Genomic DNA, 24,641 nt, shown 5'->3' with positions numbered 1-24,641 from the left:
TTCTGTTCCTCTTCATTAAAAGGCAAATTATTCTAAGGTTTTCATATTCATTCATCCATGACTTTTGTTTTATTTTAAGCTCCCAATGCATTTCATTTCAACACATAGATATGGTTTTTAATTCAATTACACAGCATTAAGCTAGGAACCCAAGAACATCACCCAAAGTGAAATTATATTCAGATTCACACTTGGTCTTCACCTGCCAGTTCTCAATAAAGGAAATCTGGTGGAGCCCCAAAGGAAGGGATGGACTGCCCATATCCTCTCAAGCTTTATTACTTTGTATTGGCTGCTAAAAATGAAACCTTAGGGGCTTCCCTGGTGGCGCAGTGGTTGGGAGTCCGCCTGCCGATGCAGGGGACAAGGGTTCATGCCCCGTTCCGGGAGGATCCCACATGCCGTGGAGCGGCTGGGCCCGTGAGCCATGGCCGCTGAGCCTGAGTGTCTGGAGCCTGCATGTCTGGAGCCTGTGCTCCGCAGCAGGAGAGGCCACAGCAGTGAGAGGCCCAAGTACCGCAAAAAAAAAAAAAAAAAATAGAAACCTTATGTGATTCTTTACTTAGCACAGCCAGATATATTACTGTTTAATATTTTGTTAGAGATGATATCTAAAGGTTATTCCCATGATCAAAATGTAAGGTGGACAAAAATACCCAAGAAATGATTATAATTACCGAATACAGTCCTAGCTGGAACTGATTCCTTATTTATCCAGAATGAAACTTGAGAAAGAATTACTGTCATAATACATGGAATGTACGTCTGAATCATAAAATAACCCATCTTCCGTCTGAGGTGAAAGTAAACCGTCATAACGATATATTCACCTGCGAATGAAACATAAGGAAAATACGTTATAGGCTCTGCGGGCAATTATTCAATGGCTTTATAATCATATTTCAGACTAACAAACAGTATTCTAGGCAAAGAAAGTATCGGATTGTGTAACAACACAAGCACTGAGAAATATGTAGCTCCCAACTAGGGCGGGAATGATACTGCACGTCATTACACAGAAAAATATTTCTGTTGCATGTAGTAATTAAGCAATTTAATAAGTTGGGCTATAACTTTATAAAAATTCTTGCAGTGCTTTCTATTTTAAAGCGATTAGCCTTCATTTTCAGCATTTTCTAGAGCAGAATTTAGACCTAACCTTTATGGAAAATCACTAGAAAAAAATGAAATACACATGAAAATATAAAGCTTAATTTTAGAAAGAATTGGAATACAAAGGCATACATTATATATACATATATGCTTAGGGAAAGGTTACCTTACTGTCTTAGTTTTAGGAAAGGGCTTTATTTCTAAATGTGGCATATGTGAAGAAAAATACAAAGAAACACATGTAACATACAGCCATACGTAACATCCCTGAGTTCAGGCATGTTTTATTGGCATTTAGACAAAAACCTAAAAAAGCTAATAAGTAAATATACCATAAGATTTCTGGTAGCTCTTGATAATATTTTTAATGTTACATCTGAAAGTAACGTATTGAGAAAGTTACTTAGGAAGCAGTAGCTTTATTCTCAGACTGTGAAGCCCAAGATTCAGAAGCCTCAAATCCTCCCAAAATGTATTTTTCATCTCACTTACAGGCTGGAAAAGAAATGTCTTAAAAAAAATAGTTTTTCCTGGTGATATGTGTATGTAAGGAATAGTTTTAGAACAAGCAATAATTAGCTTTTCCCCATTGAATATGACAAAAACTAAATCCTATGTTTCTTACCATTCACATCCCCAAAGCAAGTACAGACCAAGAATCATCAATAATAATCATCCATCTACTCATGTGACAGCTTTAATATACACCCTTAATATATTTTATAATTAAGCTTTATATTTTGCTTTTACTTTTGAAAAGAGGGTAGCATAGCACCACAAAAATTGGGCGAGATTTTTTAAAAAAAGATTTGGGGAAATCACCAAAAACAGGGAAATCCAGTGCTCAAAAATCAATGGTCAGGGCTTCCCTGGTGGCGCAGTGGTTGAGAGTCCGCCTGCCGATGCGGGGGACGCGGGTTCGTGCCCCGGTCTGGGAAGATCCCACATGCCGCGGAGCGGCTAGGCCCGTGAGCCATGGCCGCCGAGCCTGCGCGTCCGGAGCCTGTGCTCCGCAATGGGAGAGGCCACAACAGTGAGAGGCCCGCGTACCGCAAAAAAAAAAAAAAAAAAAAAAATCAATGGTCAGATTTCCGCCTCAGAATTCTGTTGAAAACAGTTTTGATATATTTGATTATTGGCTTTTGTTTCTGAATAAGAAAACCAGCTCACTTCTCACATGTCACCAACTCAGAATTTATTTTAAACTAAAACAAGATTTAAATACAAATAAAGTCTGAACTGTGATTTATGCATCAACTCTATTTCTGGAAACTTTTAGTTGTCCCCTGAAAACACGAGATATTTCAATGAAGAAGCTAGGACAAAACTCCATTGCCAATGCTAGGTAGCATATTGACTCAAATTGTTAAATATCTCACCCGTGATGGATTTGATAGTTTCACTTGATACAGTTTGCCCAATCAAGTCATACTGAACTAAGCTGGAAGATTCCTTTGGAACTTCTACTGATTTCTCAGGACCTTTTGTCCACGTATAAATCATCTCACTCTTCGGATAGGCATCTGGATGAGAGCACAGAATGTGGTTAGATTCAGAGCTCCTTTTCCATCAGCATTGATGGTCAACGATTAAGAATATTACACATGTTCAGGAAAGATGTAATAAATGAAAAAAAGAATCATTATGATTTATTCAAACACGTTTAAGATTGAGAAGACTGTAGAGATTAAATAAACAGCCTTGCAACTGGGCATATTTCTTATTTTTATGCCAAAGGTTTGGAGGGGAGACTACAACTAAGGCAACTAAAATGCTATGTATGCATCAGTGCACTTGGTATGTTTCCATACTAATAGGATAAACAGTTGAAAAGCAGAAATAATAAACCCCCCAAAAGTACTGTCCAACTGCTGCTCCCTTTCTAACTCACTGCCAGTATTTGACCAATATCGACTTCTTCCATCCTAATGCAGCTCTGTCAATTAGAAATGTACCAGATGCTGCGTATAATAATACAACAACAAAAACAAAAAGAGCAAATCCTACTGTTGGGAGAGCTCTCCAGGGGTCACCTATTCCAGACTCTGCCTCTGGGCAATACCCATGCTTTTTGGGAACCACTCTGTGGTAACAACTGGCTATGCTGTTTATAAAGCTCTCCAGGGAATGTACTTACACAACCAGTTGCACTACCTTTAAACTCTCACAATCAGAACATTTTCCCTTCTATCTTCAACAAATCCCTCCCAGCGGCAATTCAAGCCCATTTTCTATTATTTGGTGTTCAGTACAAATGGAGACCAGCTGCTTGCTTACCAGTCTACCCAGAACAGATAGCTTGGCTCACACACAAATGAGTTCAGAAGAACAAAGATGAATTGTATGCTACCCTCTGCAAACCTTCCTAAAAGGCCTAGAGCACAGTAGGTCCTCAGTGAAAGTGTTTAATTCTACAAAAGGAATTGATACCTAGGGAGACTATCTTTATAAGCGACTTTGCTAAACAAACTATAAGGCTTGTGTTGTCATTTAGCACTACACAACTGTGTGTCAAGGTTTATCTTCTGAAGTATATTTATGCCTAATCACACAGTTAAAGTCCCAGAATGCTATGATCCTGCATGATATTTTAAATCAGGTATCCTACTCTTGGCTATCTTATAACCATTTTTCCCCCTGTTTTTTCTCATGCCTATGAATTGTAAACATAGTTAAATGTTATTTTTCTCCTTCCAAAGTAATTAAGTATCTTTATTTGATAAGTATGATGGGCCTCTCTTTTCAGTTCTCAACCCCAAATCATCAGCTTCCAAGGAATAATTTCTTTATTTTATACAAACCCTGATGGAGGACCAACTATGTTTAAGTCACTCTGAAGAGTGTTCCATGAGATCTGGGGGCGGGGGGGTGGGTGGGAGGGAAAGGACTTTCCCTAGATTAGAGCTATCTTGGGTGAAATTTAAATTATAGCACAAATAGTTTTAAATTCTGGCCCCAGTAAGATCGACCTTTCTGTCCACGTATTTTTTTCTGTTTTTATCTTCTCTCATTAAATCACTGGTCAGGGAGCAAAGGACCCTCTCTAGATTCAAGTTAGGCCAACGGAATATTGTGATTACTGGGGGTATAAAAAGAATGGTGACTGCCGAGTCTCATTAAGTTAAGCAATGAGCAATGATAACAGCAGGCAACAGTTTCACAATCAGTGAGACTAAGAATGTGAAGCAATAGTAAAAGTCAGCATCTATTTTTGGTAGATTCTGATTGAGTCAAATATTTGAGGCAGACGTTAGGAGAGACGATCACATTTTGCTGCCATCTCTGAGAAGGCAGCTTGGGGGAAAGGAATTCCATATTCTGTCCTACCCATTCATTTTATCCTCTTGCCTTCATGTCCACAAAATATCCCAAATCCATCTGTCTCACATCTCCTCTGGTACCATCCTAGTCTAAGCCACCACCATCTTTGTATCAATATTAACACATACAGCCTCCAACTCTTCTCTGCTTCTCTCTAGCAACTCTACAATCCTTTCTAGGTAGAAAAGCTGAAATGAAATTGTGAAATGTCAATCAAAGAGTACCACACCCCTTAGTAAATTCTTCCAAAGGTGTTCTAAAGCACTTAGAATAATATCCACACTCCTTAATGTGGTCTGTAAGTCACTATACTGTCTTGCTCTGTCTACATATCAGACCACACCTCCTACTCTGTTTTGGTCATGCTTCGGCCGCTTTTATACTAACAGTGCTGCTTATGCTATTCTAACCTATGTCATGTCAGGAAGCCCCGAACCTTCTTCTGCTTTTTTCAAGTCTGCCATAAAGGATTCTGCTTGTAACAGAAACTATTAAATTACAAAAACAAAAAGATCATTTATACTTTCTATGTTACACCACCATCACATGGAGTTCAGAGGCCCCTAAATTTCACCACGGATCACCAACCTATTAATTATGAGTCAATCTACCTAGGCTATCTAGGTAGGCTAGGTAAGTAGAAATATGTTTTTGCTTTTTGGGGGAAAAGGGGTTGTTTTTACTTCTTTATTTAAATATATTAGATAATAAGCAGTCTCCTGTAAGTCAAACCTTGGACAGTTGTTGTCAGGGACAGTGATTTAAATGTTGGACTATGGAAAATCATGCACATATAAAAATATCAGCTTGCGTGAGATAATCATAAATTCTAACAACATTTTTATTGTAACTTACAACTCCCAAATTTCAAAGGGCATGCATGACCATCCATGGGGAAATCCACCAATCTCATGGGACACTCTGCACTTATGGTGAGTCTATGATGGAAAAAGGCAATTAAACAAAATCAACACTTTCTTTAAAAGTAATTTAAAGATCCCTCAATGAGGAAGCAGGAAGGAAGGAAAAAGAAAGACAGGAAGGAAGGAAGGGAAGAAAGGAAAAAAGAGAGTTAAAACGATAAAAAGCAAAAAAGAAAAATGACTACCTCATTGTGTATAAAATAGTGCCATTTCTCATAATTCTAAAAAGCTTATTTGGAGCTGTCATATTATGTGAGACAGATTTCTTTCCATTCCTGAAGAAAGTATCAGGAGTCCATACTTTTGTTACCATCATATTGTTCAATCTCAGAATTTCAATGGGGCCATCATATTTTAGTCTTTTGTCAATCCATGTCTGTCTGAAGAACACATCCATTGTGTATTCCTAGGGAAATTAGTTTGTGACATATTCAATCACAGATGACTACACATAAATATGCAGAAAAATGTATTAAACTCTAGCCTCTTTCCCACTCCAAAAAGACTACCCCAAATAAAAACAAATAGGAGCAACATTTTTTTTAAAAATCAGTGGAGCAAAACAGAGTGTCAGCAATTAAAGCATGTTATGTCCATCTTTATACCTTAATCTTCTACATTTGTTAGATAATCATACATATTAATCATTCAAGAATAATTACTATAATTTAATAAAACCACCAGCACCAGGTAATTACGGTTGTACTTTGTTTTAAATCAAGTGGCAAAATTAATGTGTAACAAATATCACTGCATAATTCATCATAAAATTGTAGGGACCTCTTTAAGGCAAAGTAAAATATGTAAGAGAAATTTTATGACCACAGAATTTATTAACATTTGCCTAGAGTCAAGGAGAAAAGTAAAGTAGTTTCTTCGACCTGGAAACTGAAAATCTTTAATATTAGAGAACAGAGCTGAATGGACAAATTTATCTTGACCAGTGCTTGATAGTCTAAGCTCTTTATGCCTGAGAGATGGAAGTGGGGGGGAGGGGTAGTGAGCAATTGGGCCAACAAGGAATTCTAAATGCAGTTAGGATTACAATATAGTTTCATACCAAAACTAATTACACTCTCTAATTTTCTCCTCTTCAATAATTTTCTAAGGGAAAAAAATATTACATACATGTTGTACTATGAGGACTAGTAATAGAACGTTCTTTTCTGTGTTGAGAGTGATTCCAAACCAAAAAATACTCAAATGTTAGAGCTGAAATGCAAGTTCCACGTCTTACTTTTGTAAACTTTTTAGGCTGTTCTTTGACTTTCTAGCTCTGTGTGATCGATTACAAAATAAATGCTAATTGCCCTCTTTTCTGCATGTTTTTTTCAAACCTCAAAAAGTACATTTAATTTCCCAAATACCTACCATTTCAACATCAGAAACAGGTCCAAAGCTAGTGACATATATGTCAGTTTTCACTTCTGTAACAGGACCTAGTAAGTATGAAGTAAATAAGTGTGAAAAAATAATTACCAATCTTATAGGCAAGGTGGGTTTGATAATTAAAAAGTAAAGACAGGTTATATATCATGTTTTCATGAGCATCTTAAATTTTCAATGAGACAATGCAGCTCTACAAAAAATGAAGACAAAAGAACAACAAAACCAGAAAGCAATGTTTACTTACGGTCAAAAAGAAACCCCAATTACTTACCAGGAACCTTATTTCTTCAAGATACATCACCCCTGGGCACTGCTACAACAGGCAGTGCAGGGAACAAAAGCTTTTAGCCTTTGTGATTTTTTTTTAGTCCATCATCTGATTGGCCTTTAGTAAAGAAGTGAGCTGTTAAAAAGAGGGAACTTAACCACAAGATTGAGGAGGAGAAAAACCATAATGGCTGTAAGGAATGCATCTTTGGCAAGTTAAGGATATTGGTAAAAACTTAAACACAAAAATGAGTCATGTCACCTTTGATAGGTAAACCATCCACTGGTAATTAGGACCAAAGTCAAGCTCTCCTAAAAGTTAGACCTATTTATGCTCTACCACCTACTTGTTGTGTGATTTGGGGCAAGATACTTAACTCCTCAACAGCAGCAACCATAACTATCAGGCAAGACTGTTGACGGAGATCAAATGAAACTGCTCCTATGAGACCCTGAACACAGTTACTCTCTCATGAAAGTACTTAACAGGTATTAGTTTCTCTTTTCTTCCAATAATGGCCACTACTGAGATTCTTTCCTACGTCTAAATAAAACTGGTTCAGGAACAAGTATATGGGTGTGTCTGGCAGAAGGGAAACGTGGGAGCATCATGACAATGGGCTGACACAGATTTTAGACAAAGGAAAGTTGCTGCAATCTGGGTTTAGCACGATGCTTAAAATCAGAAATTCTGGAGTTCAATTTTGGCTCTAACACTTTCTAATTGTATGATCTTGGTCAAGTCACATATCATCAGAGGTAAAGGTTTTAATGACTATTAACTGAAATAATACATGTAAATCACCTGTCTCAGTCTCCAGAACATAATGTGCTCAATAATGATAGCAATTGTTATTATACGTATCAATTTTAATTACTAATAAAAATTTAAAATTGTTGCAATCTTGAACATCATTTCTTTTTTTTTTTTTTTTTTGCGGTACGCGGGCCTCTCACTGTTGTGGCCTCTCTCGTTGCGGAGCACAGGCTCCGGACGTGCAGGCTCAGCGGCCATGGCTCACGGGCCCAGCCACTCCGCGGCATGTGGGATCCTCCCGGACCGGGGCAGGAACCTATGTCCCCTGCATCGGCAGGCGGACTCTCAAGCACTGCACCACCAGGGAAGCCCTGATTTCTTAAATGATGGTTTACAACACTGTATGTCCAGGGGCTACCTATTCCATACTGGAAAGAATAACATCTGCTATCAAGATGGACTATTTCCCTTGAATAATGGTTGGGCAATCGGACTTAACGCCAAAAAAGACAAAGAGCAATTGGGATAGCTTAATGCCCTAGGTCTAAAGTTACCCTCATAAAACAAATGAGAATATCTCTCCCTGTATATGGTGAAGATTGAACCACAGAAAGAAAAATCGTTTGAAGGAGAAAGAAAATTCGTTTTTTGAGTAAGTATCCTACGAAAAATATATCCTTTGGAAGTATAGTGAGAGAAAAAGTAGAGATCAGGCTGATCTGCCATGAGTTTTCATTTTTAAAAAATAACACCTTTGGAAAACAGAGAGAATAAGTGTGAGAAGTTAAGTGAATTTTTATTTGAATGAGAAATTGAAAACAACAACAAAAATATGATAGTAAAGCCAAAGTGTTTCAGGAAGAGCTAGGTAATCCAGGAAGCAAGTAATGTGTGTTGAACCCTAGTAGATGGAGATTTCATTCAAAAAGATTCAAAAGTGGGAAAAATCACTCTGCTTGTTTCTTAAGGACAACTGCTAAAGTGTTAAAAACACTACTTCAGTGCAAGTCAGGACAAGGAGAGAGAAGTTACTCAGAACAAATAAGGTTGAGTAGGTCCTGACAACAGGACTGTTTGATGAGAATCTTGAGAAATCCAGTTACTTTGAAGATCAATTTAGGATACTGGTTCTTAAACTTTAACTGGATCAGAATCACCTGGTAGGTTTGTTAAAGTACAGATTGCTGGACTCCACCCCAGACTTGCTGTTAGATGAGGTCTAAGGTGGGGCCTGACAATTCGCATTTCTAACAAGTTCCTAGGTGATGCTGTTCACTTCAGTTCACAGAAAGCATTTATCTGTTTTCTAGAACAGTATTTATTTACCAAACCATGTCCTGTAAAATGTCCTGTAAAATTTATCACCATAGGTGTTTTATTGAAGTGGGGGAAGGGTAGGAGAGGGAGGATTTAGGCCAATCATATTTTTCCTTATACATTTATTTTAAGGTGTGTGGGTTTATGCTAATCCTTAAGGTTATAATGATTCCATGATAATAATGAATCTTTTCAAACTCTTACATAACATACTACTTTTTCAATGATTCTTGAAAACTGCTTGGTATTTGTGACATTATTTAGTATTTGCTTTATAAGATCACAAAGGTCTTTGAGATTGAATGAGATCCTAAAAACGTATAATTGGTAGAGAAATTTCATTCGGACACCCATTCAGTCAACATTTATTGAGTGACCACCTGCTGTATGCCAGGTTCCATGCTAGGCCCTGGTGATACAATGGTAAACCAGACTCTCAAGTTCCCTGCCTCAGGGAGTTAACATGCTACTGGGGGAGTGAAAGTATAAATAATAAAGAAATGAAGTAAATGGAAGAATGCTGTCATTCATAAGAGAAACAAATGAGGCCAGTAACAGAGTGAGAGTCTGGGAAAGCCACTCTAGATTATTTAGCCAATCTTCCAAGCAGTGACTTTTAAACTGAGATCTGGATGATGATCACGAGACTTTGGAAGAGCTGAGAGAACGCATTTCTGGTGAGGAGAACTTCAAGGCGAAAGGCTCGGACCTACTTCTCTGGCCATATTCTGAAAGTGCTATGTTTTAAGCAACATATTTATCATATATGTTATTGTCACTGTTTTAAACTTGTATAAATCTTCATGAGAGGTTGTTAAGGGCTGAATTATGTTCCTCCTAAACTCATATGTTGAAGTAGCACCTAGTACATCAGAATGAGATCATATTTTGAGATAGGGTCCTTACAAGGGGAATAAACTTAAAATGAGGTCACTAGGATGGGCCCTAATGTAATAAGACTGGTGCCCTTATATGAAGAGGAGATTAGGACACAGAAACATACAGAAGAAAAACCATGTGAAGACACAGAGGGAAGATGGCCATCTACAAGCCGAGAAGAGAGAGCTTAGAAGAAACCAACCCTGCTGACATCTTGATCTTGGACTTCTAGCCTCCGGAATTGTGAAAAAATAAACTTGCTGTTATTTAAGCCACCCAGTCTGTGGTGCTTTGTTACGGCAGCTGAAGCAAATGAACCCAGAGGTTAATCATCTGTCCTGTGTTCTTTCCCCAAGTGCTCTCCCTCTGATATGCAGTCCAGCTCTGCCTCTGTTTATAAGCTGTGGTAAGAAGTTTGACTTGTATCCCGTCATCATTGGGAGACCCTCAAAGGTGTGATGTAAGGAAAATATATGATCTAAATATATGATCTGAATCACTCTGGCAGTTGTATGGACAGCGAATTATAGGGAGGCAAGAGTAGAAGAAGGCTTTTCTAAGAGGCTGCTGTACCAGGCCAGGTGAGAGATGACGGTGTCCTGGACTAAGGATGTGGCAGTAGGGATGGAGAGTGGACAGATCAAGGGGCATGTATGTGTGGCCCTGCTCTCAAGAAATGGGGTTCTTCCCAAAGAACAATAAGCAGAGATACTATTACTATTTATTTAAGGCCTACTATGTGCCAAGCAGGATACTAGGCTCTTCCTATATGCTATTTCATTCAATCCTCACAACACCCTCCTGGGATGATATTTCATGAGAATTTTATGGACATGGAAACTGAGCTCACAGAGGTTAAATATTATATTCCAGAGCCAGAATTATAAGCCCCTGGATTGATCTACAAAGTATGTTCTAGATTTAACGATGCTAATTATATCATTAAATAATAAATCAACCATTAATTACTTACATATAATTTTCTATCTAGTACATATCATGCCATACCTACCTCTCCCATTTTGTTTCATGAGTAGTTTCTGAACTACGTTACTACTGCAGCTCTTCCTATGTATTGCTCTTATTATTATGGCCTGCTTGAGCCTTTCTCTCCTTAACAGCAAAGACCAATCTTAATCCTCTTGGAAATCCCAAATGAGTATAGTGCTTTACACATACTAGGTAGTGAAAACTATGTATTTGATTGTGTTCCTAATATCATTCCAGCAGTGATTTTAAAATCTCCCCAAAGGAAAAAGTACTGGAATTCATTTGTTACATCAGTTAAGCTAAAAATATTTCCTGATTAAAGTAGAATTCGTGTTTTATTTATATTTATATCCTTTCCCTGAACAAATCCCAGGCCTTACATGTAATAGGTTTCCAATAAATCAGTTTTCAATGAATCACGGTCGCTATGCAATTAAGAATAATTCTTAGAGACGCTTCCTCTAACACTGTTGTTTAGGATGTTCAAATCAACCCTCCTAAGAGCATAATTACATAGAAACCAGATAATTTTCAGCTTGGAAGGACTTCTCATAATTTTCTATGCATTTGTGTAACATAAAAGACATCATTTATTTTAAAGCCTTACTACTTTGCTAATAGGGAAATAGTTTTTAATCCCCCAAATATAGTGGACAGTTCCTAAGGCAAAGTGATCTTCAACAGTCTTTGAAAGAAGGAGCCAACACCACCAGGATCAAATTCAGAGGAATATTCCCATCTTATTAATGAATCTAATAACTTTATTATTTGCTTGAAAAGTGGGAAGGCAATTAACATTTCAGAAAATTTCCCACTGTTTACTTCAGCTGTAGAGACCTGGGCAAAAATATCACTTTTTAATTTCTTCTCCAGTAATAGGATCCAATTTGCTATCACACCCAGGAAAGAGACTTAAAACAGTTCTGCAGATGCTGAAACGACTCATTCCCTGCTCTCCACATTGCCTCCCCAGCCACGCGCTTGAGGAAAGATTTCTGGGTTTTCAGCCACCTAAATCCATGCATCCAGCTACGTCTTACAAAACACTATTAATGTGTCTTCCCAAATCAAGAGACTTAAAGTACTTAAAAGGTACAACAACAGCAAGGAATCTTAGTGAAATATTTAAATAAGGCTCTAATGCTCTTTGTCACTTACAAAATATAGAAAAACTAGCGTTCCTGCATATTAAACAAGGAACAGATGTCTATTGATATTGTTGAGAAAGCAAATAACTACAGAGCTTTATTTAGATGACCTTAAAGATTAGTGCTTCCTTTATGGTATGATCCCATCAATCCAGCTCTACTTTTTAAATATTAAAGGCATCAAATAAATGAATAAATAAAGTACTAAAAACGACAATAAAATGTGAGCAAAAGATGAAAATGCAATTCACAGAAGGAAAATTCTTGTAGGCAACAAAGATTTGAAAAGATGTTCAACCACATTAGAAATCAGAAAAATACAAATCATTTCACATTAAAATACCATTTCAAGTATATATATATATACATATATATGTGTGTATATATATACATATATATTATATATATACACACACATATATATATGTATGTATACACATATATATATTCTTTTCCAAAGTGTTCAAGGGTTTGTGGATCCTGAATCTCATATTCACTGTAAATGGGAGTTTGAATTTGTAAAACTACCACAGAAAACAGTTTGGCATTATCTCATCAAGTTGAACTCCCACTTACACTAAGATCCAGAAAAATCCATTCTTGGATATATATGCAAAAGAAACTCTTGCACATTTACAGCAGGAAATTTGGGCCAGAATATTCACAGCAACACAATCCTGGAAACAAGCAAAATGCCTATTGCCAACAGAGCAGATGAATCAGCTGGTTCCTGTGCAATGAGTGTATCACACAGCAGTCAAAATGAATGATCTATAGCAATACGCAACAATAAGAAGGAGTCTTAGGAATACACAATTAAGTGAGAAAAGCATCCAAAGATTGTAAATAGCATGTTCAAAACAATTAAATTTTTAAAATTTCAATTTATTAAAGAGTAAAGTTGAGCTAAAATGATATTCAAATAAAGCTATGCAATAATTTATTTTTTTTTAAGTTTTTTTTTTGATGTGGACCATTTTTAAAGTCTTCATTGAATTTGTTACAATATTGCTTCTGTTTTATGTTTTAGTTTTTTGGCCATGAGGCATGTGGGATCTTAGCTCCCCAACCAGGGATCGAACCCGCACCCCCTGCATTGGACGGCGAAGTCTTAACCACTGGACCTCCAGGGAAGTCCCATGCTATGCAATAATTTAAAAAGGACTCAGAATGGTGGTTACTTTGAGTGGGGAAGACAGGCAAATAGGATGAGGGAGACCATATAGCAGAATAAGTTGTCAAGGTTTAATTATTTAAGTGGGTTCTATTTTATTAGAGTAAATAAATGAATAGATGGATAGATAAAAAGAAGGTCCACAGATATGGGAACCAATCATGGGAGTGTGTCATGAACCATGGATTATTAATTCAGAATCCAGTTCTGTGCAGCAGAAGCTTTTTTAAAATAAATACATAAAAAAGGCCTAGACAATAAAGCAGCCATTTGTTTAATGATATACGAAATGCAAGTTGATGTATTTTTTTCATCTAAAAGAAAGCTAACATCCCAGTGAAATATCATCTAAATGTTCACTAAGTTATGGATAACCTATATCTAGATTTTTAGTGCTTATTTTAGGAAACAACAAATACATTTTGCATATTCTTGCCCTAAAGAACCTGTAAATATATATTAGCACCAGTACATCTTTTTTTTCTTAAACTAAGAGCATAAGAAAGTAAATTTGTGTTCTGGATTCTACAGTCTCTTCTTGTCACACAGGCATCTTTCCTTCAGTTATCCCCTCCCCTCCACTCTAATATTATTCTCTACTTGCCTATTTCCAGTGGTACACAAACAGCTTTAAAAAAGGCAACCTTCCCTCTTTCTCTTCTCTTTCGTATTTAAACTTCTGGGGGAGAAAAATACCTATGCCTAGTGCCTGAAATTCTCCCCTTTCTATTCACTCCATCATCTATTATAATCTAGCTTTCATGCTCAGGATCCACTAAAATCCCTTTTGTCAATATCACCAGTTTTTCCCTATCTACAGCACTTTTCCCACAAACTTTTAAAAAAATCTTATTTCTCTCATTTTTAAAAAAGCTCTCTTGATGCTACTTTCTCCTTCCATTTACCAGCCCATTTCTCTGCTCCACTGTACGAATGTCTAGAAAGAAACTCCTCCCATTCTTTCTGGAACCCACACAATCAGACTTTCACCTTCATCATGCCACCAAAGCTACCCTTGTCAAACTCACTGAAAATGTAGATATTGCTAAATCTGGTGGTCCATTTTATGTTCTTATCTTTCTTTGTCTGCCAGGAGCATTAGACATAATCGACCAGTCCTGCTCCACACTGAAATACTGTTTTCTTTCTTTATTTAACATCTGGTATGTACATTCTCTTTGAGGTTTTCCTCCTACCTCAAAGGTCACTACTTTCAGTCTTCCTGGGACAGAGATTCCTCCACCTCTTTCCCCACCTCTTAACACTGGGGACTTCGGAGCTCAGTATTTGTACCTTTTCCCTATCACCATTAATTCCTTGGTGATCTCTTTAGTTTTATGGCTTGAAATACCATACATTATTGACATACCCAGTATCCCTGAATTCCAAGCCTATCTTCACTTTACATCTAATGAGCAGCTCAAACGTAACATATTCACATACAAATTGTTCAGCCACATCCCTAAGCTGCTTCTGCCACAGTCTTGGCAGCTCCATTTTTCTAGATGTTCAAGTCCCAAACTCTGGAGTGACACCTGACACCTCCCTTTTTCTCACATCCCATATTCTAGCTGTCACCAGTAGACTAGAACTTTGAAAAATAGACAGAAGCCAACCATTTCTTACAATTTTACAAACTTCTCTGCCACCAACTTGGTCAAAATGTCCATCATCTTTTGCCTGGTTGATCCTAAAATCCTTTCTGCAGTTGCCCTTGACCCTGACTCACTGTTCCCAATCCAGCAACCAAGGGTGAGCCTTTGAAAATTAACCAGTTCAGGTCTCACCCCTAATGGAATCCCTCCATTCCCTTCTGATACGATTCAGAGTAAAAGCAAAGTTCTCACCAGCCTGCAAAGCTTTATACTACCTCATCCTTATATCACACTGACCCCTTCTTACTCCTCAGCCCTGTTACCTTCACTGCAGTGACAATTCCATGCTTACCATGTCTGCACGTAGAGTTACTTCTAACCAGAAGACCCCACCCAAATGCAGCTTATGCTCTTACCTACTTTGAATCATAGTTCAAATATCACTTCAGGGACTTCCCTGGTTAAGAATCCGCCTGCCAATGAAGGGGACACGGGTTTGAGCCCTGGTCCAGGAAGAGCCCACATGCCACGGAGCAACTAGGCCCGTGCGCCACAACTGCTGAGCCTGCACTCTAGAGCCCACAAGCCACAACCACTAAGCCCGCGTGCCACAACTACTGAAGCCCATGCATCTAGAGCCTGTGCTCCACAACAAGAGAAGCCACTGCAATGAGAAGCCCACGCACCACAACAGAGTAGCCCCTGCTCGCTGCAACTAGAGAAACCCTGCACGCCCCCAACGAAAACCCAAAGCAGCCAAAAATAAATAAATAAATTAAAAAAAAAAACAAATATCACTTCATTCAAGTCTCTCCCTCCTAACTACTCTAGTTAAAATTGCAACCTCCTCCCCAGCTTTGTATTACTCGATAGGAGTTATCAACATCTGACATACTCTATATTTGGCTTATTTCTGTTCTCCTTTTCTGTCTCTTTCACTAGAGTATCAGCTCAGGAGGGCAGAAAACAGCGTCTCCTTTGTCCACCAGTGTATCCCCAGTGCCATCCTAGAACAGTGCCTGGCGTATATTATATGATCAATGAATTTTTGATGAAAGTGAAGAAAATGAAATATCTCCGTGTGGCCAGTTCTTATCTTACTTAATATCTTAGAAGAACTTTGAGAGGTGTCTCATACCTCCTTCCTAAGATATTCCATTCTCTTGACTGTAACTCACACTCTCCTAGTGCCCACATATGTCACAGCCTACTCCTTTTCATTCTCCTTTGACAACTCTACGTTTTCTGCCCTTATTTCAGTTGTCAATGTTCCTTGAGGCTTGGCTGTGGGCTCTTTTCTCTGCTCTTTCTATACTCTTCTCTAGACATCTATTCTCACAGCATTACATACTGATGATCCCAGACAAAACTCTCCTCTGATATCCAGACAAGTACAATCACTAGGATGCCACACATGTATCCTAAGATTAACATATCCAGGGATGTCTTGATTTCACCCTCCCTCCCATTACTGTTCCTCCTCCAATCCTCTCCAATTCAAATAACACTATTCTCTGTCCATTTTCTTAAAAAAATCCACGAGTCATTTTTGATTTCTCCCTTTCCTTTACCACCTATATGGAATCTATCACCAATTCTTTGCTGAATTATACCTTCAAAATATATCTCACTTTTATCCGTTTATATTCATCTTTGCTACATCTACTGTCTGATTCCAAGCTACCATTAACTTAATGGAAAGAATCAAGGAAAAAAGTTTTTTCATTGGTCTCCTTGCTTCTAATATTGTTCCAACTTTTATATCTAAGCCTTTCTTTTTCTTATGTGGCAGCCAGAGGGATCATGTTACAATCTAAGTCATACCATGTCATTCCCTCCACCTAAAAATCTCCAGTGATGTCCAGGTTCATAAAAGGAAACTCCTTTACCAAAGGTTTGATCTGGCCTCTGCTAACAACTCCAAGCTAGTCCCGTGAGATTCTTCCTCTTGCTTTTCGATTCCAGGCACACTGGACACCCTTCACTGTCTAAATCTCACTAATTTATTATCTACCTTAGGATCTTGGCACTTGTTTTTTTTGCTGCCTGAGAACAACTTTTGCTTACTCTTTCCATGTCTGTCACCTTTAGGTCTTAGCTTAAAAGACTTCCTTGTCCACTGTATCTGAAATAAATCTCTCACCCGATTTATTCTAGCATACTATTGGATTGTTCCACAGCATTGTCTTTATTTACTTTATTATTCGTGTCCTTGTTATTTTTATCTCTCTACACTGCTTAGCCTGTATCTGATTCAGAATTATATCTTCACAACTTAACATTGTTCGTGGCACATAACAATCTCTCACTATCTATTAGTTCAACAAATGAATGAATGAATGAATGAATGTGACAAGTCAGAAGAGAATGAAGCTTTATTTTTCTGTTGCCCTGGGCATTTCAAGTGTTCATTTCATCTATATACTTTAAAAAATATATTCTCTGTCAATGTTCAATTAATAAAGCTAGCACATGGCACATCAACTTAATTTTTAGGTTGAGATATAGATCATTTGAAAACACTGCAAGGAAGTTTCTATTTCTGTGGGAAAATTCTTCCAAATTTACCTAAGTGTATACACTCCCCCAGTGTTTGCTTTTCCATTTTAAAATGTTATTAGAGCTTTAAAATAAAAGTTCTCATTTCACTCCTCTGGGGGAAATGTAGTTTTGCTTATTTTAATGACCTACTTAGTAACAAGAAGGTCTGTTAATGAAAATTTGACTCTTTTTCAACAGAACGGTGCAAAAAACTCTTACAAGTGGTTGTAGCAGAAGACCAGCTGCCTGTGATTGTAGCAGAAGACCAGCTGCCTAAGGGTTTAAAGAGTGAGAAGTGAGTTCTGGCCTTGTCAATTGCTTGTCAATTACTTGTCAATTACAGGGTTATTGGGTAATTCATTGCAACTTTTCTCAGCCTCCTCTGTGACAGAAGGATGATGCCTGCCCTGCTTATCTTTTTGCCTCGTTGTGATAATCTTATTAGACACTGTATGTGAAAATGTTTTCAAAATTGTAGAAAACCCTACTCATCTGAAGTCCTACTGTGTTGGAGAACAACGTTGCAAAACTGACCCTAGTGCTCCATTGCCATTTCAGAGAGATTGTAGAAGACGATCTAAGGCAATCATCTCTGTTTATATGTATCTGGAAGCATTTATTATTCCAGATCATTTGCCTCAAAAGACTGACATGCACAAAAGGTTGTATAATCCTTCAATAAATGGAAGTGGGTAAGGGCTGGCTTCCTAAGCTATTTCCTGGTGGTTAGTACCTTAGCTATGCATTTTTAAGAGGGTGTGTAACAGTGTTGAAAGTGGATACCAGCCAAGGGGATGATTTTCTAGCTCCTTTGTGGAATGGTTTACTGTGTGCTGCTTCTAAGCAGGTGCAAGCTACTTCTGGATGGTAGCAGACTGATTTGTCAACGGCTGGAAGAACTCTACCCCTTCAGATGTCCCAATCTAGTTTCTCTCACTCTGCCTCCTTCCTTCCCTTCTCACCTTTCCCCTTTCCTTCTCTAATGGAGAATGTGGGAGACAAGGGAAAGGAGATCTTGGAGGGATGAAAAGCAAGAACCATTTCAGTTCCTTTTACTTCCCCATTGCAATCTGTGCTGCTGAGTTAAAAATACATAATTTCATTTCCAAATCTATTTCAACCCTTGCCTGGCCTACTGAGCAATCACAAACCTTCCAATTTCAATTCAGATCTTTGCTTTTAGCTTTATTTTATATGGAACACTGCTAAGTTGTATAAACAGATATAAAGTAAATGCTTTACAGAGAGCAGAAGTAGGATTAAAGGAACCAGGGAATAAATCTGTATTTATAGCACACTGGTCAAAATCTGAATTGTTTTCTTTTCATTTATAAAATGCCAAACTTTCCACAAAGTATAAAATGTCAAAGAAGGGATCATACCTGTGGCATCCAAGAGTCTCTGCTAGCAATGATTTTTCTTATTATTTTCAGTGGTGCTCATTTATAACATCTTGTAAACAGATTACACATTTTCTGCAGGTGAGAATTACTATTCCTCTGTCACATTTGGCATACTACGTATTTACAGAGAATGACCCACTTCTAAAAAATGAATTACATTTACCACAAATATTTATGAGCAACAACCCCCAAAATTGTGCTACATGGTAAGCTATTAATAATTAATCAACTGCTAACACTTAAAGTAACGTGAATTCAACCCCTTCCCATAAAGCTATAAAAGGATCTCCAGGTGGGCAATGAAGATCACTTGGCAGAGACAAATAAGATGACTAATATTGCCCTTGAAACATTTTAGCAGTACTGCAGCTAACCAAAATCCAGCAATGTCTTATATAGGTTGATTTCATTCATTTTATTGTCTATATATTATCATGGGAGAGGGTAGTTTGTAAAAAAGATGCAACTCCAACGGATCCCTTCTTCTTTTTGAATTATAACTTGCATTATAACCAACGGCATAGATATGATTTTAATTTTCAACATTAAATAATAAAGCCATATGATTCCAATAACTTTTCACTTTAATTTAGGTTCAGGGACATCAATCCACTAATGAATATTTAAACTACATGTGATTGCATACTTCCATCATTTTTTTCTTTACTTGAAATGTCAAGCTTAAACTTTATGGGCAGATAAATCGTCTTTTATTGATATAATATAGCCTTAAATGGCATCACATCATCTGAAACCTTCTCTACAAAATTATTTTTAATCTAAAGTGATAATTTCCTAGTCACTTATGAAAGATCGTGCATTGACAAATGATTCACTTCTGTAAGGAAGCCTCTTTTCAGATTTGCATGAAGCCAAATGCGGTGCTGAGCAGCCTACCCCTGGAGAGGCAACGTGAAAAGAACCAAGAGAATCTTTCATCCTTCTCATCCATCTTTATCACTGTCAACATGCAAAACCTGAAGTAAAACCTTCAATGGCTCCCTGTAACCTTCTCAATAAAATCCAGGAAAAAAATGGCTCCTGATTCCAGAAGACCGGATTCCAGCCTATCATTAATATGCTATGTTTCCTGTATAAATCACTTTCTCGTTTGAATCTTCAGTGTTCTCCTTTGTTAAACGAGGAGAACAAGACTAGACAGACTCCAAAGACTCATCCAGCTCTAATCTATCCACTTCTCTTTTATTTCCAACAATTCTTTCTAGGCTGGGACCAAACAACTTGGAAATAATGTCTAATTCTGTCCTCTTTCCCAGGAACATGCTGCTTCCTTTTACCTTCTACACTCCCCATCTTCTTATCTCTTAAACACCCTCCATAGGAAGCTTAAATGAAATGCTTCAGTGCTTCTAATATTATGATACTCATCACAGAATATCTGATAGCATCCCAGTCTTCATGGGTTTGTCTTTTAAATACACAACCTGATCTGGGTTCACATCCTGCCCACGCCACTTATTAACTGTGAACTCGGACCAGTCGCTTATCTTTCCACGCCTCAATTTCTTCCTCTGTAAAATAGGAATAGTAATAGCTTTCTCTTGGGGCTGCTGTGAGTGTTAAACAGTAAAGTATCTATATCCTTTAAGATAGAGCCTATGTCTTATTCAACTCATTTCCCAAGAGGGTAACTAGCTCAGAGTACTGGAAAGAACAGGAACTTGGTGGTCAGAAGCCATGGGCCAACACTTTGGGTGAAGACACATATTCTCTCTCTGAACTGGACTGAGACGTGTTTGAGGTTAAGAATAATATCTTGAGATTTCTGTGAACCTGGTGCCTAGCACAATGCTTGCCACATAGATTCTCATTACATAAGCAAAGGGACTATGAATATGGAAAAGAACAACAGTGCTGTTAATGGATGTGCCTCTATTAGACCCTTTATACACATTTACTGAAGGAAGAAATAAAGCAGAAATACCCGACTCCAAAGTCTTAGGAGGGTAGTAAATGCCACCTCTGCAAATAAAGTAAACTTTCATCCCAAGGTAGAAAAGAATAGGAAAGGACTGGGTTCTCTAGGAGAGCAGGCATCTTGTGCCCCTGATTCCTGTCCTAGGCAGAACAGGGTCGAGGTTTTGGCAGAGGGACTGATTCCACGTGGGAGGACAGGGAACTTCGTATCAGCTGTGTCAAGTGCAACCTGCTCTGAGCAGTGACCAGGTTAGGGGGGCGTACATTCTCGGGGCACAGCGCACCAGGGCAGCTGAGCCTCCAGTTCCCATTTTGGACACTTCCCCTTCAACCTCGCCCACCCGGCAGTCAGGTCCCGGAAGGTAACTGGTGCTCCGGAGAGGCCAAGCTTCTGAGGGGGCAGGGAGATGGGAAAGTACGGGTGGGGGCGGGTTTCTGGTCAGAGGTCTCATCAAAAGAGGGGAGAGAGAGAGAAAAGAGACATTGGGAGAGGGAAAGGGAAAGAGGGAGGGAGGGAGAGATTGAGAGAGATTGAGAGATTTTTCATTTTTGCACGCGACGCATACCTCATGATATTCTCACAGACAGACAGACAGACGCAGAGAGAGACACACAGGACACACTTGCGCGTTTGAAATCGTTCATACCCCCAAATCCAGGACGCAGCCTGTTGTCATAACCATCGAGTAAACTGTCCAGGATGCGGGTAAAATTTTCCGGGCATAATTTCTCCTCCTTTTGGTTCTGTCCTGGGGATTCGTTTAAACTGCAAACGCACACACACACACACAAAAAAAAAAACAGGGGCGGATGGGGTTATTTTAAGAATTGATCAGCGAACAGGTGGAAACAGATTTATCTTCTAGGAAAAGAGTCTCTTGCCCCAAACTAAAGGAGGCAGGGCGGAGGGATGGGGGACAGAAAGAAATGGTCAGGAAAGGCGCACCCCGCGCACACGGACCCCAATATCCACACTCTTCTTGCACCCCGCGCCCCTTCTGCTCTCGGCGTCTACGTGGTCAGAGCAAAGCCCGGCTCCGGGCCGCTGACCTTACAGCGGAGACCAGAGGGTCTAATTCGCCCTTGCGGGGGGTGGGGGGGGAGGCTGGCAGCCAGAGAGGACCCAGAGCTGGCTCCTTCTCCACCTTCCCCAGGCCCTCAGTACCTCGGGGAACTCACCAAGCCGCCAGGCACAGGAAGTGCAGGAGGGCGAAACTGGCCCCGAAGGACGTCGCGATCGCGGGTACCTTCTTGGCAGAAACCATCTTTGCAACATGCCATACTTTAAGCCTGTTCAGGTTTCCAGGCTCTCCAGATGCCCTGAGCAGGGTGCGAGGCGAGGGCAGAGGCTCTCCGCGGTTGTGCGCACACTCGCGCTCACACTCGCCCGCGCTCACACTCGCCTGCGCTCAGCCAGCCCCAGCCGCGGTGGGCGCGTGTGTGCACGCGGGCCGGGGAGGCGGTTCCTGCCTTGCCTCGCCCCCTCCTTTCCTTGCCGAGCTCTCCAGTGTATGGAGAGCTGTGTATCTCCTTCACACCCTTTCGTGCCCGCACCCCGAACCTGCTGGGGTTAACCCTGGGGCGCGGGCACGGAAGGGCTGAGCCAAGTTCTTTCCGACCTTTAACCCCGGGGAGCAGAACCAGGGGCTTCCGCCCCTCCTCGCGCTCGCAACGCCCCACCACGGGTGTGTCCCCGCCCACAGCAAAGCTTAGCCTCCACTTCTCCCTCCCGCTGGGATGTGGATTGAACCCCTGAAGCTCCTCTCTCTTTAGGTTGTTTGAGGACCTGTTTGTACCCATTTTCAAGGCTGGAGGTGGGGAAAGGGCGACATGGCAGGGCTTGCTGGGCCTGGGGAGTGGGAGACCAGGGTAGGGAGAGGGGATCAAATCTGGACGGACACAACCTCTGGGACTCTCCCCTTCAGGTGTTGGGGGGCGCCGAAGGAAGAAAGATTCTTCCTGGTAAAAGGGGTTGCAACTCACTGGGCAGACTCTCGCCAAACTGTTAGGAAGTGGACTTGAGCCTCATTCTGTAGTCAACTCCTTTGCCAAGCTGGTGCTGCAAAGATACCAAACTCCTTTATGATACCCGTAGCGGCCTGGCACGCACAGGCCCTCTTTTTTGTTGCTCCATCCTTTTTCTGGAGGGCAGAAAAGAGGTGGAGAAAAGGGACATCTGGTCAAAATCACTTTCACTTCTTGAGACAGCTGACGCTCTTTTTCTTTCACAACAGAGCTGACTCGACTTCCAGAATGCTTCAGGGAGGGGGAAAGGATGGCTGCGGGGAGGGAGAGAGAGAGAGATTAAAATAGAAGGGAAGCCTCACAGTTCACTAATGACTTGCAAAGGAACACTAAGCACCGTAACTTTAGTGTTTTATTGAACACAGATAAGCACTTCCAATAGAACTTTCAGAAATGTTAATTATTGGTTCCAAGGGGAAAAGGTGTCTTTCACCTTAATAGTGCTGCATATGGAAATGTTTATATGATGGATCAATGACCTAAGTAATTTCTGTAAAGTTAGGTCCCTGGAACCAGTCATTACCAATAATTATGTTCTGTTTAGGACTTGGACGGTTTGTTCAAAGTTTGATGACTGGTGGACTGATTTGATATGGAAACAATCAAACGAAGGGAGTATGGGGGTTTTGTTTGTTTATTTTTCTTTGTTTGTTTCAGTCTCCTGGTTAAAGTTTTTCTTGCAAAGACGAAGCCTTTTCTGATTGCCAGAAGTGCATAATACCCAGAGGTATGTACTTTCATGATATTGTATATTGCTTCCTTCATGGCATTTATCATACTTCATCCTAATTCTATCTGTATCATTCTTCTCTTAGACTAATCTCCTTGAGGGCCTGGGCTGGGTGATTTTTGTTTATCTGAGTTTATTTCTTCTCTTATTACAGTGCATGGCACCTAGTACAAGGACAATAAATATTTATTGAATGAACAATTAAATGAATTAATGAATTGCTTGTTTCCAGATCCATCTTAATTAATTTAGATGAAATTCAAGCTCACTCTCTTGGAGGAAAAATGGAAATACTAGTGTATTCCCCAAATATGCCGTGAAAGCATTTGTCTCCTCAGATTATCCACATAAAAGCTGCTAATACATTATAGTATTATTATATCATACTATATTATTTCTCCAATCTTAGTGCTTTCCTATACTTTCTAAAACCTAATTCACTATTTTCTACTTTTCCTTACAATTCCACTTAAATATATATATATATATATATATATATATATATATATATATATATATATATATATAGAATAGAAAACAATGGCCTTAGGAAAAAAAGTTCCACATAGTTAAAGACAAATTATCTTTAAAATTCCAATTTTAAGTATGTGAAACTAAAACCTTCAAAGGGATAAAAAGAAGGTTCCTCCTTTTATATAGCTATTTCCAATTATATATTTTTTAACTGGTATATAGTACTTAAGATCAGCTGAAGATAACAGTAGAGACATTTATATCTCATTTTATTTTATAACATAGCCTTTCATTTATGCTACCTTTGTATTATTAAAGTTGTATGTTGGGTTTTACTGTCTAAAACCTTTAAAATATATATATATATACATATATATATGTCTTGTCTCTATGAGTTTTAAAATAAATCCAGTATTCAAAAAAATTACAATTTACTTTCACCTACAAATATCGTTAAATATTCTATTATTTTCCATATAAACTCCTATCCATTATGGCCTAGATTGTGAGTGAACTTTTCCTGTATATAGCTGTGTAGAAGTATGAAGGTATTAAAATTGTACCTATAACTTCCTTCTTTAAAGTTGACATAAGTCTTTGATTGCTATATTCAAGTGCACTACCCCCAAACATTATTATGTTAAGTCAGCAACATAT

The 24,641-nt window shown here is 39.0% G+C and overlaps 1 protein-coding gene across 3 annotated transcripts in view; it reads right to left on the bottom strand.

The window, feature by feature from the left end:
- The window catches only part of GABRA4 (gamma-aminobutyric acid type A receptor subunit alpha4), a 256,407-nt gene extending 234,299 nt beyond the window's left edge, over positions 1-22,108 (bottom strand). For all 3 annotated transcript variants that reach the window (XM_060012610.1, XM_060012608.1, XM_060012607.1), the window contains exons 1-7: positions 21,935-22,108; positions 21,403-21,521; positions 6,729-6,796; positions 5,543-5,763; positions 5,290-5,372; positions 2,493-2,636; positions 678-830 (exon numbers count right to left, since the gene is read on the bottom strand). In XM_060012610.1, coding sequence (XP_059868593.1) covers positions 678-830; positions 2,493-2,636; positions 5,290-5,372; positions 5,543-5,763; positions 6,729-6,796; positions 21,403-21,521; positions 21,935-22,020 — 874 coding nt within the window. In that variant the 5' untranslated portion in view covers positions 22,021-22,108. The remainder of the gene's footprint in view (positions 1-677; positions 831-2,492; positions 2,637-5,289; positions 5,373-5,542; positions 5,764-6,728; positions 6,797-21,402; positions 21,522-21,934) is intronic.
- Between the last annotated feature and the right edge of the window lie 2,533 nt (positions 22,109-24,641).

Source organism: Delphinus delphis, chromosome 5 (genome assembly GCF_949987515.2).
Source record: "Delphinus delphis chromosome 5, mDelDel1.2, whole genome shotgun sequence".
In the NCBI taxonomy this organism is placed as follows: domain Eukaryota; kingdom Metazoa; phylum Chordata; class Mammalia; order Artiodactyla; family Delphinidae; genus Delphinus; species Delphinus delphis.
Note: the sequence above shows the minus strand (reverse complement) of the source record. Positions and strands in the feature narration are given on the sequence as shown.